Source organism: Chelon labrosus (genome assembly GCF_963514085.1).
Source record: "Chelon labrosus genome assembly, chromosome: 10".
NCBI classification, from domain to species: domain Eukaryota; kingdom Metazoa; phylum Chordata; class Actinopteri; order Mugiliformes; family Mugilidae; genus Chelon; species Chelon labrosus.
Genome location: NC_140360.1, coordinates 15,866,430 through 15,885,878, shown reverse-complemented (window position 1 = coordinate 15,885,878; position 19,449 = coordinate 15,866,430). Strand labels below are relative to the sequence as shown.

Genomic DNA, 19,449 nt, shown 5'->3' with positions numbered 1-19,449 from the left:
CTATATTTGCCATATTGGACCGATACAAATGACAATCACAACAATAACATCTACTGATACTGCCTAGCCTCTTTTCACTCTTGACCTTCTTAAACTGGTTTCTTCCAGGCAGCCTTTTGCCACACTCTGGGCTCTAAATCCATAATGCAGCCAAAATCGTTTGAGAATGAAACCGTCTCCCTCTGTAATAGAAGATTGTTGTGAAATGTTCATAGCTTTCCCATTTACAGACAGGAATAGCTGCGTCTAAGAGGGGCGTTATGGGATGTCTTGTGCAGATTACCAAACAGGTGAGATACTCGTACAGATATTATATTAGGCAGAAAATCTGAAGTCAAAAAACAAATCCTTAGTAAGGCCAGTACACCACTGATAAACATCTTGAGGTGGCAAGATGTGGCAGTTGGCCTTGATCTAAAGTGGGCTTGTTCTGAATGCAGTGCATGCTATAAACCGGCAGATCTACTCAGCTGGTAACTAGAGGTGCGGTGTTAAATATAGAGGGGAGGCCCTGTCGTCTCCCCAACAACAGCAAAGAGCCCACTATAGTACAGAGTGGCGGTGCCAAACAGAAACACGGCAGCATCATATCACTATTTGCAGTATCAAAGTCTCCGTGTCCTCATAGGACCTGTTGGGGAATACTACAGTGGGAGAGTTTTTTTTTCCAAACGTGTCCAAATAAAATCAACCATTTTAACCATTAAATCATCCCACATAGATACTTTGAGTCTGGACTCATTTTTAATTACACCTTAGATGATATTATTAATATTTGAAAGGTTTTAAGTGCTGCCACAATTTGTTAAACAAAAGACTTTTAAAACTGTTCAATAGTTCAATAGTTTCCAATGCCCTAATGCCCCCCCGCCACACACACACTTTGCCTTGGTGAACAGAACATACTCTTTTAGATGCTGGGTCTTCAATTGCCTTATAAGATTGCTGGTGCTGAAACTCGGACACCACCCCTCCAAACTACGGCCTTGGTCGCCGCCATTTTACTGGTGGCATGCTCCGGCTAGAGCTAGCGAAATGTCAGCGATTTGGCAATGTTTTACACTGGAAAAAATGTGGGATCAGATCAGCGCATTGACTGGTTTACTCACGCATACCGGCATTTAGGCATTATCAGATGGATTTCAGATACCTGTTCATTGCATACAATATGCAGATGCACACATGGTTAGAAGCACGTTACTTTCCTGAGCACTTTGAGCTTGTTGTTGCTGCTTGCTTCTTGGCTTGGCTCAAAGCAGTAGTCTCTTCCTCTCCCTCTCCCTGTATGTGCCTGGGCCTGGCTTGTTGACTTTAGCTGGGCCATGTGTTGTGCCGCTGCCAGAGGGGAGTGTTCTTGGCCCAGTCAAGGCCAATACAAGTTGAGGGAGGAAGGAAGGTAAGAGGGCATCTGTTGTGTGTGTGGGGATGTAAAAGAGTGAGTGTATGATTTTGTTTGTGCATGCACTTAAGTTTGCCAAATGTTAGTCACTACCCCCCCCCCCCCCCCCCCCCCCCACAAACACACACCCACACACACCCACACACACACACACATATGCAAGTACAGTAAAAACAGGGCTAGGCATCCCCAACTGAGTCATAGTACCGGTTTCACAGAATACATTTGTCAGCTTGTAAATTGGATAGCTCCAAGAATGAGTGCTATCACTACACTTCTTATAATACCACAATTGCTGCACTGTAGTGTGGATGTGCCGACACATGTTCTTCTGCATGTGGGGGAGGACTGCTGTGTTTGTCATGTCATCATCAAATTTACTGCATGCCATAAATGCGCAGCGGATAAATGGAATGGCTTTTGTAAACATCCAGATCTGGGGAGTCAGAACCTATATATATATATATATATATATATATATTTATATAATATATATAGCCCACACAGAGTCGAACTCTGTTTAGAGCGATCCCTGCTCTCCGTTTGCCTGTTTCTGGGCACTAAATAAAGGCACCCCCAGTTTAACTCACTCCAAAATATAGCCTCTCATAAGACGATGCAGACAGATTTACAGTGAGACAAGGCTGTTGCTCTTCTGCCTGTCCTCCACTCCCACCAAGTTTAAAGGCTCTGCCGTTATTTCACGGGCCGCTGAGAAGTGTGACTATCTGCATGCAGTGATGTAATCATCAGATCACCGGGGCTGTTATCTGTCCGAGCTGGTTTTTACGATGGCAGAAAGTGGCGACCATCTGCTTCTAACTTGGTGAAAACATTGATAACAAAGTCAGTCTGATAGCAACAGCAGATTAGCTTCACTACTGCCCCCCTGGGGAACTACTGTCTAATTTAGGCCCTTGGTGTTGTTTTTTGCTTAACACACACGCGCCCGCACACACACACACACACACACACACACTCACATACATACAAAAACTCACACCAGATGTAGTGAAACTGTGGTGAGTATCATGGTTGTTCTGGGAAGTGAAGGAAGGAAAACGTTCAATGTCAGGAAATCGGGCTGGGTAGGAGGGGTGGGTATTAATGGGGTCTGGTGCGTGTGGTTTGTGTGCGTGTGTGAGAGGGATATCAAAGTTTGAATTAGCTCTGGCATTAGCTAATAGGCTAGTTGGCATTAGGCATGCCTAATGGGACTTAACCAGGACTCCAAACACACACTCTGCAGAAGTGAAAAGAACCGTTTCTTCAACTCCGCAGTTAAGCCGACAACATGATGTCCACGCTGCCAACGAAACGAGAAAAACAGCACAGCAATGTTATTAAGAAAGATGTCCATAAATCTGAAGTGTGTCCCTGGTTGGCCCTGTTTAGTGCCGAAAACAAGGCTAATGACTGAAACAGGACACGGCTAATCTTGTTATCTCTTTATCTCTTGTCCAGACTATGTGTGTGTATGTGTGTTTATGTACGTAAACGGATGCGTGTGTTGTGTACCTTCTATGTATGTGTGCTTTACCCACCTCAACCCTCTGGGTATGTCTTCAGTTTTAGCTGTGGTGTGGATATTATTCTTTGCATAATGCACGATTCTCTCCGTGGTGGTTTTCTATAATTATGCGCAAAAATATTTTGCCAACTGCCCGCATTGTATTCACAGCACACAAAAAACTCTCAGTCCACGTTAGGAGAGTCAAGTCGACGTCTTTTGTGTGGACATCACTGTGTTGAGCGTTGAGACTGACTCTGAGAGATTCCTCCAAATCTGCTACATTCCGTTGTGATCTGTTTCGCTCCCATCCACCACATTCTCATCAGCGTGGGAGCTTAGCCACTTTTTGAACTTTTTCTGCGCCTGTAAAATGTTCCAGAGTCATTTGTGTGTATGTGTGGACTCTGTGTGTGTGTGTGTGTGTGTGTGTGTGTGTGTGTGTGCGCGCAGGTACATGTGGGTTTGCTGATTTAAAGCGTGCTTCTGTACTTGTTTGTGGACTCCAGACTAAAGTTTTTGTGTCGAATAAGTGTGCTTTTGTGTGTGTGTGTGTGTGTGTGTGTGTGTGCGCACTGAGAGTCAAAGTGGATCTCTGCCAGGGCTTAGGGCTTGGCTGAGAGAATGCCTCAAACCAGTTTACTCTGGTTGTGTTGTGGAGAAGTCTGGGGGCGGGACGAGGACCTCTTAAAGCTGCAGACTCTGTTTCTCTCTGCCTGAGAGTGTGCGTCTACTTCATGTGTTTTGTGCATTTGTATATTACACACATAAAAGCGCACGCATGATAAATACATCACCGTACCGGCTTTGACCGCTCACTTTTTTCCAAAGCCAAATGTGCACAAGTGTGTGGGAAAGTCCTTGGCCCTGCCTTAAAAATTTTTACCCACATTTTGCTTTCAAGGGCAGCAAGAACAGAGGTGAAGACAACTAAACAGAATCGATTGAGAGAATAAGTGTGTGTGAAGCAGATAAGTTTGTTCGTCTTTGCAGGATGACGCAAATGACTGTTCTATTACATTTTTATTAGAATACTGGATGCCAAAGTACACTCCCTGGGCTCACTGTGCATGTGTACGTGTTTGTGAACGTGCACTGCGTGTATGTGTGCGCTGTCAGTTCAAGCGGGCAGTATAAATAAGATTTAAGACCAGGGTGGACTGCACAGCATGGGGCTTACAGAGCAGGAAGAGAGGAACAAGCATCTCTCTCCTGCTCTCTAAACAATGCTGCACAAGCTGTGCAGAAGCACACCACAAAACACTTTCACTCTAGAGGCTTTCCATTACATCCTCATGTACACACATAGGCAGATATTTAAACACACACACACAGACATAGAGTGCATAGAGTCATGTTCAGTATCTCTTTACTCTGGCTACTTGTTGGATGTCTTTGCTGCACCATCCGAATTCATCACAGCTGATATTTTGAGATTTGTTTGTTTTCTCTCGGGACTTGCTTTTTTTTTCGGAAATATTTTCCATTACTCTGACACACTGTCAAAATAAACAACTGTTTTACAAAATACGCCTGTAAAAGATTTTGCCCAAACATATTCTGGCTAGGAGCTGATATGCAGACAAGAGCACTAGTGAAAAACTGCACCTGACCGTCGATATTTGTTTGTTTTTCAGGAAGCCCTCAGGTCATGCTGATAAGGAGGTGATGGCAGCCACCGTCCTGACTTCACTGTCCACATCCCCTCTGGTGCTCTACCCCGCACACACAGGTAGCACTACTGCCTCGGCATCGGCTGCATTTAACCCTGCACCTTCTGCACATTCAGCAGAAGCTGCTCGATCAAACATAGACTTATCCACAGTATTACACAAACGAAGGACATTCCCTTTTAATTATACCATGGTTTACTCAGTCCCAGTTAGGTAACGCTGGGGACAGTGGCTAGAAGTACTCATCACAAATCTCTTGAGCTCCTTAGTCATTGTTGTGTCAACCTGTATTTAGGGAGTCTTACAGTGTTATTAGCGCTATTTCCCTTATCTTGGGATTCATGCATGTTTGCCCAAGCCCAGCACTTACTCAGAACTGTTTAGCCTTGACCCTACCACCACAGCTCCCTTTGCTGTTTCCAGTATTGCTGTGGTTGCTATTACCATGCCAACCCCACCAGCCGGTCAAAGTCCCGTCAGCTTTTTTTTAAAGCTCGGCATTAAACCAAGGTTGCTGTTGTTGCTCCCAGGCATCATGTAGCAATGCATATTCCTGAGGGCCACCCCATTTGACACCGGTGTACCAATTGGCACAAAATGGAACAAAGCCAAAGTGCTCTGTAAGCTTTCTTTGTAAAATTAAGCAGTTATTAAATTTTATCAGATGCTGGTGGTTTGCAAGCAGGTAGATTTAATGAAACCTTATTTGACTCAAAATATTGCTGAATATAGATGTTGGCTTGTAGCTTGATATTAAAATGTAGTTGTTTGTGATTAGTATACAGTTTCTCCATATTGATTCTTCAGAGTTGAAATAGGTCAGGCCATGCTATGATTTGTTTCTGTCTTACAGGGGTGACACAGGGGCCACCCGAGCAGACTTAGTAATTCTCTGAAATAGTGCAGTAATCCTCATAAGTGAGTCAATGTATGCTACATGTTCAGATAAACTGGCATCCTGCACCTTATATTTCTATAGGGCATTATTATTGGTATATATATATATATATATATGTTAATCCCCAGCATAGAAAACTTTAAGCCTTTTCTATGTTGGGGTTTATCATTTGTTTTTTACTACTATTTCCAGAGTAAAAGTCATCATGATTATCAAGCCTTAGATCAAGGTTAAGAATTACTGAATTGGTTTAAAGGCCAAAGGTTTTTTTGGGCCCAGACTTAGAAAAGAAAAATAGTATAGTATATGCTCTGGGAAATTAAAGATGTTTGGGATTAATGTTCAATAAAGCTTAATGAAAAATGCTGGAGCCGTAAAGTACATGCTATATATAAGATATTACAATGTATGCATGATTTAGAGCTTTATAGATATTATAATTTTATTTTTATTTTCATTACACAGGTAGGCTCAGGATTGCAATATGTACCGTCCCAACATTATTGGCTATTATGCCAATATTTTTTGTTTCTGTGTATTCTTTAACTTGCAGTCCCGGAACCAGCCAACAAGTCTTGGAAAGAGGTGCTGTCAGCCAGCTACAGCAGTTCAACCAGTGGCAACTGGAGCTGGGATGCCAGTGACCAATCAGTGCCCTCCACACCGTCCCCGCCACTTTCCAACGATACCAACAAGAGCTTCCTGCTTTCGTCCCAGGCTGATGATGTCAATGAGGATGTTACAGAGACCACGCACTTCATGTTTGAGGACCCCATACCTCGGAAGCGAAAGGTAAAGATGGATGTCCCGCTGCAAGCCACGTGAGGGTTTGCTTTTTATTTTTTAATTAAAAATTCAAAAGCTGCTCTGGTTAATATATTCAGTGACGTATCCTGAGCTGCTGGAAGGATTTCACTGTAAAATATGTGGGAAAAAATTGCTCATGGTCTATAGTTAGAAACAAATCATAACAAATGTACAGAACCAGCATCCGTCAAGGAGTCTAATAGAGTGTTGTTGCTGAATAACAGTGAAGAGGAGTGGCAGTAACCTATTTACACACATCACATTTAACACATTACACATGATGGAGATAATTGTGACATCCTGAGTTGTACAGAAAGGAAATCGGATTTCCTTTAAAGTCGCAGGGTGAGACATCAGAAAACGCATTAGAAAGATTTTGAAAACTTAAACAGCATGCAGTTTAACAGCCTCTCTCAAGGCTCGTCTCTCTCTCTGCTTGTGTGGATGAAGGATTATGCTCTCTCTTCCTTCCATTCTTCTGCCACAGAAACAGTCCCGAACGGCAAGGTGTTTTTACTGTCAGGAAGCCTTCCATCCCCTTTTCAGTCCTTTCAGGTTGGAGGTCGGCAGATTTAGTAAGAATGAAGGAGAGGAGGCAGACGGGGGAGGGATGAACAGCAGGAAGTAAGAGTTCAAGGGATGCATTAAAATGAAGGCAGACAGAGGGTGTACAGAAGGAAAAGAGAATTGATGCTCAAGGTAGCAGCAGGGAGAAAAATGAATCTCAATATTTCAGTGACATAGGACGTAGGGGAGCTCATACGCTGTATGTGTGGGAGTTTGCAGTTCAGCCTCGACTAAGACAGCAATGAAGATTATTGAGCTACTGAATATAAAAACACAAAGACTCCAAGGACAATGCTGTCAGAAAGTCATGTTATTCTATAGATAAGCAGACAGGAAATTAAAGAGGATGCTAGGAGAAATACGGACAAACAAGTCGTGTGGAGGGAGGCTAAAAGGTGAGTTAAACTGCTGGTTGGTTTTGTTCTGTAATATAGCTGGTGCTAAATCCAGAGGTCTAAACCTTCCACCCCTTGGATTGTAGGCTGTCAGAGTTTTTACAGGCAGTGAGTTAAGAGGATTATTAAACATGGCAATCAACGGTCTTACTATAACTGTGTTAAGATGGAAGCACAACGCTTAAGGGAATTAAGTGATTTGTGATTGTTTGCTGGAATTAAAGACTAGCTTTGCGGTGTACTTTTTATTAGGCATGTCGTTTTAAACAGCATAATAGGATGCATGCATATAGCTGGCACCACACCAGGAGTTTAAAGGCTGTGAGTACAATGAAAAGCTGAGCCAGTCGATGAGAAGTGGTTAAGACGTATTATATTGTAGGAGAAAGTTAACGTTACCATTGATAAAAACCTGTTCTCTTGCTCAGCTTTCCTCTCTCTTTGTTGCTCCCTCCCTCCCTTTTTCTCTCACCCTTCTTTCTCCAGAGTCTCTTGGAAGATAATGAAAGTACACACCCACTGTCTTTCATTAGCAGTGATGCAGGCCCCTGCCTGCTCAAGGGACAGCTGCCAGCCCATAAAAATGTGAAGAACATGAATTGAAATAAACACGAATGCATCCTATCAGTCCATCTCCTTGCATCTTGTTAGAAACCCCAGAGGATTATCTTGGTTCCAAAAGTTAAATCTGATTTCATAAGGATCAGATATGATAAAAAATTTTAAATGCTATCTTTTTGTTGTTTCTTGGAATACCTGTATGTTGTATATATCTCACAGCATGCACAGACAGCAGATAGAGACTGAAATATTGCATTTATCTGTTCATCATTCTCTCACTGTAGTTTCATTCCCCTCCACCCATTTTTCCTTCTTTCTGTCTCTTCAGTCTTTCTTCATTCCCTCTGTATACATTTATTATTATCTCATGTTGGGCTTCTATTTTTAAAGGCTTGTTGCCCTAATAGTTTTCTAACGAGGAGCAGCTCTTTGTAGAATGGCACTCAATCCCCCACGAAGGCCTTCCTGTTGAGGCAATCAAAGAAGAACGCAACAACACATAGCCCACAAAATCCATGACATACGCAGCAGTGTTCAACTGAAACGTTTCATATCTTCTTTCTTTTTCTGTGAGGCCTGTCAGCCTTTTCTGTTGCTGTGAAAATGACTCACATCAACAATGTTTCTGCAAGATACTCTGTTGTATTTGTGGTACCACCTAAATGGCTCTTGCTTTCTGGTGCATGTCTCTTTCAGAACTCCATGAAGGTGATGTTCAAGTGCTTGTGGAAGAACTGTGAAAAGGTCCTCAGCACCTCCTCAGGGATCCAGCGACACATCCGCACCGTCCACCTGGGGTGAGTTGCTAATTATCGCAGCCGAAAACTGAACACACACATTGTCCTGTTCAATTACTGCCTCCTGGATTTCAGCAGAAACTCACCAAATATTAGCAGAGTACTCGTATCTGTTACAAATCTGCTGCAAAATGATATTGAAATTTAATATGTTAGGTTCCCCACCTTATCTTTGTTTCTTTTCTTATGTGCACCGCAGTTTTCTTTCTTTGTTAAATCTCTACGCCCACACTCACACATGCATCACCACCGGACTGTAAAATTATCTTTATGAGTCACACTAATTGTCTTCAGTGTGAGATTGTCATCATTTGAAAGTGTGTTCTGCATTTGATTTGATATCGAGCTATTGTCAGAATTAGTGATGTTAATATGTCAACATCGGCCCTCAACATGTTTTATAGAACTGTCGGCTCAGGTTTTCCCATTAGTAAAGATGTTTGCCATGTAAGTGTCATCTTAGTAGTCTTTTTGCAGCAGCTTCAGGGAAGCAGTGCCACACTTTGTGATTTAAATAGTGTGGTAAGACTTGTCACAGCTTGGCTGCTGTCCAGCGGCCTGCCTTTACATGTGACTATCAAATGTAAGCGGTTTTATTACTGTCTGCTCTCAGGCACAGGTTCAAAAAAAAAAAAAAAAAAACCATTCAAATCTGCTGAGCTACTAAAGGTTTACACATTAAACATTCTCCGTGGTCCAGAATTTTTTTATAGGTAACATTTGTTTGAGTTGACACACTGAATAGATGATGAATATGTGCAACATTATCTTGCTGAGTTGCAAGGTTTTTGCAAGTCCTCAACCCCTATCCAATATTACTGTTTTAATCATTTACTAATAAGCCTACCGAAGCGCTCCAAAACACAAATAGTCTTTTGTGAACACTGAACGCGCCTCAGCTGTGATGCAGATATAAATCGTGCCTATGCAGGTGTTCAAGCTGAGTAGCAAACACGGCAAAGATAAAGAAGCTGACTCTAGAGATAGGAGAAGAAATTATTTCATTACACACAAAAAAAAATGAAAATCTTATAAGAACTTTAACAGTGTCGATAAAAAGCAGATGAATGGTCATGTGAAAATACAAGAAATAAATTAGATTTCTGAGAGTCTGTTTTATGAAGTGATGAGACTAAACTGGAATTGGTTGTACCCATGGAAACTTGGTCATGTGACTGGAAACTTCAAGGCCGTTTTCAGGCCGATGAAGTCCAACAGTATTAGTGAGTTGGAAGCGTTTGCACTTGCCAAGAGAATATACCAGAAGCATTTATTATTAATGAACATACTTTGGTGGTTGAATTTAGTTCTTCAAGAACATTATGTTTGGTATTATTAGATGAATAAACTAAGACAAAACTGATCCAACTCATACCTGTAATGCACATACGTCTCGATCGCAGTGGTTTCTCAGTGTACTCTATTATGTTACTTACCGTCTGATTATGAATATGTGTTGTTCCACGTTGCATTATATGTGGTCATTTTAGTCAGATTGTGTCTGTTTTTGCTCAACGCAGCAGGTGCCTTACCTTAAATGAAAATGCGCCCATGGGATTGTAAATGTAATCCAGTATAAACTGTGTTGTTGATAGGTTTTGAAATTGCTGTTGTAATCGCTGTTGTTATTGTTTGGGTTTGTAGAGAGATCAGGAGGGTGGTTACACTAAGGGCTAGTTTAACAGCCTAATCAGAGACCAGCTGCACTAAAAGCCTGTATGTTTGAGAAACTCTGCAGCACACTGGCTTTTACTGCCCCCTGCTGTTTGGAAGAGTCCACTCTGTGAGGCTTTTTAAAAAAAAAAAAAGTCATCTAAATTACTACAATTCTTTTATTTATTGAAATTAGTGGCACCACTAGAGTTCTAAATCAGGATGGGCAGCATAATGTTTTCTGAACTGTTCATTAATTCTTCTTAATATGTGTTTATTATTAAAAACATTTGGAGTATATAGTTTTGAAGTAGCGTCTATTTCTTCCCCTCAGGCGAAACAATGACTCGGACTACAGCGACGGAGAGGAGGACTTTTACTACTCAGAGATCGAGGTCAACATGGACAGCCTAACAGAGGGCTTGTCCAGCCTCACACCCACCTCCCCCACCACGGCAGGTCCTCCGCCGATCTTCCCTCCACCGCTCACCGAGGTCCCGCACTCCGAGCATATCAACATGAATGGTTCGCAGAGCCAGGCCCCTACACTGCTCAGTCAATCAGCTCCCTCCACACTCTGCCACATCCGTACTGACCACGCCTACCAGGTGAGTCACACACTCATTGCTAATTTATTTTTCTGAAATTGAAAGATAGCATGTTACTATGCCAGAATGCAGTTTTCTGTCACATGGAATCTGAAGAGATCACTGCAAAAAATAAAAATAAATAAATAAATAAAAGGAGGTCAGGATGAGTTGCTTATCTCCCACACCTGTGTGGGAGTACAAATCGGGAAGAGAGTCACAACTTTGCTGCGAACATTAACATAAGTTCACATGAAGAATGAAGTCAGAAGATATTTTTATATTCTTTTGAAGGCAGAAAACTTTTTGAGATTCAATTATACTCTTGCAACACCTTATTTGAGCTGCTTTGTGGTTACTTTGGGCATCCATGCCTCCTCCCTCTTCTTCTCCTCATCCTTCTTTTTCTTGCCCTTCTGCGTACTATACCAATCCATGCCCACTCCTCATTTATATTCCCTTGGAGGTAAAACGAAATGGTTTCAGCTGGAAGAACACATTTGGTTAAAGTACAAAATACTTAAAATATTCAGTGTTCAATTCAGTCCTTTGCGGTGGTTTGTAGATCAGTAGTACTGAACTTTCAGTTGCCATGGCAACACAAAATGCACATAAAAATAGACTTACAGTATGGATATGAAGTCGAAACTGCAATGACTACTTCTCATGTTTCATTTTCTCTCCTCTAGTTAATGGTGTCTTTGAAGCGATTGTGAGCCACTTTCTCCAAGTGCCTTGTTTAACTGTGATTCTTACTCTACAGTTTTCTATTTATGGGGTGGGAAAAAAAAGTCGGTGGCAGTTTTGATGTCGATGCATGATCAGCGTTAATTTGAATTCACCTTTAAGATTAAAAGCTGGAGAAATGCCATCCCCACTAATAATACAACCTATTTCTTCTGTCTTCTCGTCTGTTTCTCTCTGCACATTTCCTCTCCCTCCTTGTTTCTGTTGTGTCCTCTCCTGGCTATGCGGGGGTGGTTGTCCATGTTCCAGGCCACTGCTCCAGTGAGTATCCCAGTGGGTCCCGAGCTGGCTGGGATAGGCAGTAGTAATGGGATCGGGCCTGGGCCTGGGCCTGGAACTGGGACTGGGAATGGCATCAGTGTGTCGTGGCAGTCCCCTCCTGTCATTTTTAAAGGCGTACTGGTGAGTGAGGCTTTGTCTCACGGCTTTTTATCGTAAAATGCTTTTGCCGTTTTAGCTTTATGTCACTCTGTTTTTCCCCTCTTCTTGCTTGTTGATATCACAATGTAGTTTTTTACAGAGAGGCGTCACTCTTTCTTTCTATAGCAAAATTCATCCCAGGATGCTAAGACCTTGAAACTAAAGAAAACAAACCAAATGTGCATGCTCATTGTATGACGTTACAGTTAAAAATGTTCACATTGAAAATCCTCAGTGTCCCTCGTTGGCTTCAACTATAATAACTGAAGACAGGCTGAATTGAATCAAGAGTCTTGGCTCATGGGACAGCCAGGAGAGAGTCAGCGGACCTGAGGGATGTAGGAGGAACATATTGCATCTTAAAAGCACATCAGACATCCCCAAGCACTGAACTGTTAAAAGATTTACAAACCAATAAAAGGACTTTAAAATCAATAATAAAACTGACAGGCAACCACTGCAGGGACACAATAATGGTTGTACATAGACAGACACATTTTTATATCAGTTGAGTTTGACTTATATTATTGGCATTAGTGTAGGTTTACTTGTTAAATGGTTGTTGGCATGTTTTGTATAATGCTTTATGTGAACCTCTGCAGGAGGTGTTTGACATGGAGTATGCATCACTAACTGTACTATACTTTATCTGCTTGTGCCTCCCTCCTGTTGACATAGGAAGCTTGTAGATGTTCACAGTACAGTACAGTACAGTACAGTACAGTACAGTACAGTACAGCGCTCCACAAGGTGATACTGTGGATCTTGGAACTCAAGGGCAATAAAGATTTTTTTTCAGCCCGTAAAAGCAACAATTACCGGAGAAGAAAGCAAAAAATGATTCTCTCTCAGAGCTGACGTGGGGTGGCCGAAGTTTTTCATATGACATCCTATAGTACATTCTTGTGCATTGACATTTGGAGAAAGGCTTCTTTCAAATGTCTGCCAGCTGCAGGGGTTTTACTTACTTCCTTTCATTTCAAAAACCAACAAAATATGTAATTTAGCCAGGGGTGTTCAGTGTTTTGCACACGACTGCATAATTTTAGAAAGTCACCACTCACAATATAAAGCTCTGTTGAAGTTACGGGAGCTAAGAAATAACATATAATAACAGGAAAAGCATGTGCATGTTTCATTATGTGCAATATTTTATTATTGAGCCAACTGTCGTTTATTCTGACAGGAAAATGGTCTCTATTCAGCTGTGTGTGAGAAAACCTGTACCAGACACGACGGAGAATCAGTGAGTCAGTTTATTATTCAGCGATACACTTACAGTGTCTTTAAAATTTTCCACCAGGGGCCGGTGACTCATGTCCGAACAGTTAGCATCGGTGAAAAGCGGCAACCGGCAGCCAGCGCACACACCACTGTTAACAAGAACCACGCTTTAATAACGCCAGCACCTAAGTCGACACCAGGAGCCAGGTATGCATCGACCGTTGGCTGTGTGTGGTGTGCCTCTGTGAATGTGATTGTGTTAAGATTGTTCAGTGCTAGTGATCAAATATATGAAAAAAAAAACACCAAATTGTGTTTAGACATTTGCTTCCAAGATGGCTCTTACCCTGAGTGGAGGGTTCCTGCAAGTTGCAACTTCCTGCCAGCCTTCAGTGGCTTATTACACACACATTGTTAGTTTGTTACAGCTGCTTTTTAAATGTTGTGCTACCAAGGTCCTGCGTTGCTCTGCACGGTGCTGAATCAAAACTGCACTTACTATACATGAAATCTTCCTGTACTGAATCACAATTGTATTGAATTGTTTAATGGAAAGACTAGTGTGTGTTTGTGTGCATGCCCCAAAACACATCTCAGTGCCTTTGAGTCTATTGTACATATATATGTGTGTGTGTTTTTTTTATTTGCCCGTGTGGGTGTCTGGATGTCTGTGTGCATGTCCTTAAGCTGTCACATCTGCTGTTACCAAGGAAACCCCGTGGGGAGGCGAAGAAGTGCCGAAAGGTGTACGGCATGGAGAAGAGAGACATGTGGTGCACAGCCTGTCGCTGGAAAAAAGCCTGTCAGAGATTCACCGACTAATCCAGTCCCCTTCCCTGGTTTGTGAGGTGAGCGCTCCCTCACTTGGAGCGACAGCAAGGTGGACTCTTCCACCGTCCAGATGAGGGGAGGTTTCTTCTTCGATGGAGTTCTCGGTGCTGCTTTCTCCTCCGGCTCAGCAAGGGCGCTCATCATCTCTTTCTTCTGTTTCCAGCCACAGAGAGAAAATAAAACTGGTGGGTAAAAACAAAAACAACAAAAAAAACAAACAAACAAAAAAAATCAAGAAAAAAAATTAATGCAGGTTTGGAAACTTTTTTTCTAAGACATTTTCACTCTGCTGATGAATAAGAAGAAAAAAAAAGAAACATTCAAATTAGATTCTGAACCTTCTGGTTTGATTTTTGTTTTTCACTTGCTTCAACTCAAGGCAATGTTTAAAGACTACAGATAAGCTTTTTTGGTATACTCTGTTCATTATCGGAGCAACATGTAAGCTACTGTTCATGAGATGGATCATGACGTTTGTCCAAGAGTTAACACCAGATGTGCTCGGTGAGACGCCTGTAGCATATCCGTTTCTCATTGTCACTGTTTAAGGGACTTCAAACCTACCAAATGCAAAAAGCCTGTTCACTTACAGCCAACAGTTTTGGTGTAAGCTCTAACATCACTGTCTTCGGCAGTCTTACTGGATATTGACTGCATGTCTGCGTACATATTGCTCAATATCAAACAACTTGTTCAGATTCAACACAGCCAGCTATACTTCCTGTAGTTTTGCAAAGCTGCACAAAACTTTTCACATCTAGTGGTACAAAAAGTTCTCCCGTGTCGTTCCAAAATATTTTTGAGAGATGTACACAATTTATGAAATATATTTCCCTCTCTTCTTCTTTATACTTCTACCCTAGCGATATGCACCTTGAAGAAATAAGCCGTCTTTCAGAGTATCACTGTAACCCCAGCGTATGCCTGAGAGATGATAGCTGTTTCTTATATAGTTTATTTTCAGCAATGACTAGCTGAAGCGACTAGCAGTTGCACTGTGCAATCAGCAAAATTACAGCATTTAATATTGTCTTTCTTATTTTGTTGTTGTTATCGAGTCATGTGTTGAGGCAGAAAGCATCATTCTTTTATTTTGACAGCGGATGTTCTTAAAGAGATTGTTTACCACAGTGATACATGAATGATAACTGCCCTCTGAAACTTTACCCCACAGTCTGACTGATGTTAATTATGTACATATGTAGTAACACAGAGATTGTTGCCCAACAATCAGTACCTGAGTATAATTCAGGTATTATAATTCATATCTTGCAAGTTGAAATTGAGAGGTTACCCAATCTTTGGCATTATTGCCAATAACCAGCATTAACTTTAAATACCAGACCTACAGAAACATCATTTAAAAGGATATTTCACTCTGGTGTAACATTTTAATTGTGAGAATCAAATCAAGTCAGTGCAGAGCAGTCAGTGGTAAACTGTAAACTGTAAGTTTCAAAAATGTTTTACCAAAACAGAGTCTTACTTTTTAGTATAGGCTTGTATTAGTGAAATCTTTGAGTTTTAGTTTTTTGATACAGCCCCTTTCACTAATTTTTCCAGTGATTTTGTCCATCCGAAGATAGTTGTTTGTTTTAAAACCCCATTTGTCACCTTTTGTATTTGTCTTTATCAGCATATACAACAGGAAGTGAACAAAAAATTATAATTTTGTAGTGTTTTCAAAAAATGTGCTGTCCCGTTTTTAGAGGTTACCAGTTAGAAATTGTAAACCTCCACAGTGAAAGGCACTTGTGATTGGCTTAGAAATTGATAGTAAAGGTGCAGATCCCCAGAACAGCTTTTTTTCCTTTCTGCTTTTACTCTTATTAGCGATGAATAGACGTCATTAACGTTCTCTGACCTGATCATTTTTTAGATTTAAACACTAGTGATCTTCATAATGTTAACCTGCTTCCCATAAACCTTAAAGGCAAGTCAAAATCTTTATTTCTATAGCCCCAAATAACAGCTTTCTACACATTATGGCACCCTTATAGACCCTTAAAACTTGTTATATGTTCACGCTGTATGTTAGCAGCTTTTTAAACGTTGGTTCTGCTGCATGTCCTCTGCTCTCCTGACGCTGAGCTGATCTGATCTCAGTAGCAACCCATGACAAACACAGAGTGCCTGTCCTCTCCTATATGAGCTGGCCGTCTTTGAGCTGCCTCCTTGACTGAGGTACAGTACGACTTCAGACCTCTGTCTCCATAGAAACACCCGTGATGTCCTCTGCCGTCACAGGGTCACATGTGCTTGTCTGCTGATACCACGTGACGGGTGGCCAGCCATCATTTCTCGATGAAAGCTGATGTGTGAAGTCAACATTAAGCACACACGGTGGCTGTTGTTGTAGTTAATAATATCTCATCCAGTTCCTGTTACCAACCATTGTGTTGTTTTGAATATGTGTCCTCCCTGTAAAGTGTTTATTCCAGTTGAATCCCAGATAAGCTAGGTCAACAGGCCTCTTCCAGTCGCAAAGTTCACCAACTTCACCAAGTGCCAATGAAAAGAATACAAAAAGGAAAAGGTGTACTGACCTAATGAAATTGCACTACGTTGCACTGCGCAAACACATGTTTTTATACATGGATCTTTTCTATTCACACATTTTTAAGTGAAAGGGTTCCTTTCCGTCTTTCAAAGGGGTGGTAGGGGTATCGTCACTGCCCGGTGGAAGAAATGGGGTGTCAGGGAAAGGGGTTGTGAAACTCTGGGCTTCTCCATTGTTAGAAGGAGATCTTAACAGTTGACGTCTCACTCGCTGTGTCAGATTTATTGTACTAAACACAGTGGTGCTGGCAGTTTTAGGAGTGCGGTACTGGAAGTACAGCGAGGTACTCGGTAGTTGTCAGTCACTTTGCCTTTCCTTGAATGAGTGCCAAGGGCCGCTCACAGTACCAGCCTTGCTTCAGTGATGGGAAACCGCCAGTTTCAGTCAGTAGCTACGTGTTATCGTCTCGATAACACATGCATTAGAGAGTCTCTTCACAATACTTACGCTTTTTATCCATAAAATCAGCCGTGTGCTTCCTTAACAAGTTCCTGCTTCTTTAAATTTTACTGAGCGGAGACAGTAACGTATACATACTGTTATTAGTGCTGGATACCACTTTTAATTTAGATATCTTTGGTTTGGTCGTTGATATCGTGTGACATGCTACCCATTAGGTCTCTCTCCATCCTCTGTGTGAGCTTGTGCTGGCAGAGAGCTGGACTTTTAGCACATGTTAAGCTAACTGCTCCACCTTCCTTTCAAGTTGCACTAAACTGGCCTGTGGCGATCGCATCCCTAGCCTGTGAACTGTAAGAGTTCGGTTCTTTGAGTGCAGCTTGGCTAGCCATGGCGAGAAAAAAAAAAACACACACACCTGGGTATAAAGTTGCTCTTGGATAAGAGAGCTTTTTGGTTAATTTTGTTTTTTGTCGCTACAAAACAGATCAACCGTTACAGCAGTCCCCTACAAAAACACAGGATGGAGACTGACATTGACCGTTTATGGGTGTGTAGGGAAACTGGAGTTTTTAACAGTGTACGGACACGAGACACGCAGTGACGATAAAGATGGTTTCGCAGTTTCAGGGCTTTCTTGTAAATATGCAACATAAAAAGAACCGTGATGCTTTTTTTTTTTTTTTTTCATATGTTGTTTTATTTTGTCTGTTGTTGTTTCTCTGTTATATGAAAAGGAAACTTTTTTTACAGTACAGTTGCTCAGAATATTTTTTTCTTTCATTTTGTTGATTGAGAAGCTATAGTGAAAATATTCAATGTATATTGTAGCTTATAGGCAAAGGGGAGAAAAACAAAACCTGTTGAATGTAAAACCTATAAAAAAAAAGAGTCTTTTTTTGTTGTTGTTGTTGTTATAATTGCTGGCTAGTTTATAGTGAACCTGTAGTGCGTTCCAATTTTGGTATCCAAATTTTTAACACCCACAGACAGCTGTCGCCACACTGCTAAATCATATAAAATAACACAACCATGCAGTATTGCTTTACTATCATACTTTGTGCAATGAGATGCTTTACAATGGAACAAGAACTAACTTGCTTTTTGATGGTATCTGGGCTGCTCGCTCACACTCTTGCCATTTTGTCTTTCACCCTGCCAAAACAGTAGTATTTTTTTTTCTGAATATGTGTAGTTACCGTGGATGTTGTTTGTGCTTTTGACGTTAAGTTGTTGTTAGGCAGGATAACCTTTCGACGTTTGGTCACCATGGAAAGTTTAACCTTATGGGAGACTTTATCCTGCCCTGCACATTCCAACAGACAGCATGCTTTTAGTGTCTTCCACTTGTTTCCTAAAAGACACATCCTTTTACACCCGTTTCCTTCTCACTACGGCGATTCTTCTCCGATAGTTTTCGGTTTCCTGTTCTTGTGCTATCCAGCTTTACTGTGGTCCCACCCAAGCCTTTACCCAGTATATTAAGCTAAACAAAACCCTTGAAATGTGCATCAAAAAAAAAAAAAAAAAGCCTTTGTTTTTTTTTTTTCCAAATATGTCAAAATTGATGTGCTGCTTTTCTTGAATGTCAGTTTTCATTTGTGTGTAAACCAGCAGCAGCAAAGCCAATAGATCTCCTTCCAAATCACGTTTTGCATTGCAATGGCAGCTCCACTCACTTCTCTGCTCCTTCTACCGTGCTCTTATTGTTCGTCCAAGTGTTCAACCCGTCTGTCTGTCACTTCTCTCATTTGATGACCATTTCTTTCCCCCTGTTGTGTTTTTACTGAGCCTTACTCTGGCTGGTGTGAAAACCAACCTTTGCTTTTTTTCCCTTTTCTCATTGATTGTCTGGTTGAGTTTGAGGTTGTTTTGCATGTCTCTAGCATCGCTCTTTTTTCTCCTATTTTTTTTTTTTTTTGTTCGTTTGGAGATACAACACTGAAGGGTTTTATGTGTTAGATTTCCCCTCTCAGTATCTGATAACCCAGGGCTAATGTAGGTTGTTTTCCTCTAAATGTATAAAACGCTCACTGCAGCCCGACACACACACAGTGCGCTTTTTTTTTCTTTTTTTTTGCGCGAGGGGAAACACGACGTCAGCCTCGGGTCTTCACTGGAGGGCAAGATTTCTCCTGTGTGTGGGCTCGGCCTCTGGTCTTCATCAGCAGTCCCACACACACGGAGGAAGCACTTTCTGAGGAGTGGTGCACTCAAGGAGTATTTGTGTGAATGTCAAGCCCCTGTGACTAGGGCTTGAAAAGATGGATGGCCATGTATGATGCTGATAATGTGATCTATGTGATGTAATGTGACAGAAAGAAAATAAACCTGAATGGAAGACATCTGCTATATCCACTTATTTACCTTTTTATATCAACATGAGTATGAATAAGGCAACGCAAGCTCAACCTAGTGGAC

General features: G+C 41.5%; 1 protein-coding gene across 2 annotated transcripts in view; it reads left to right on the top strand.

The window, feature by feature from the left end:
- slc2a4rg (SLC2A4 regulator) overlaps window positions 1-19,373 on the top strand; it is a 33,727-nt gene extending 14,354 nt beyond the window's left edge. Inside the window, exons 3-9 of one of the 2 annotated variants that reach the window (XM_084553033.1) lie at window positions 4,547-4,641; window positions 6,034-6,272; window positions 8,507-8,607; window positions 10,595-10,868; window positions 11,844-11,996; window positions 13,318-13,445; window positions 13,949-19,373. In XM_084553033.1, coding sequence (XP_084409159.1) covers window positions 4,547-4,641; window positions 6,034-6,272; window positions 8,507-8,607; window positions 10,595-10,868; window positions 11,844-11,996; window positions 13,318-13,445; window positions 13,949-14,060 — 1,102 coding nt within the window. In that variant the 3' untranslated portion in view covers window positions 14,061-19,373. The remainder of the gene's footprint in view (window positions 1-4,546; window positions 4,642-6,033; window positions 6,273-8,506; window positions 8,608-10,594; window positions 10,869-11,843; window positions 11,997-13,317; window positions 13,446-13,948) is intronic. The other variant, XM_084553034.1, reaches the window with a different exon arrangement.
- The last annotated feature ends 76 nt before the right edge of the window (window positions 19,374-19,449 follow it).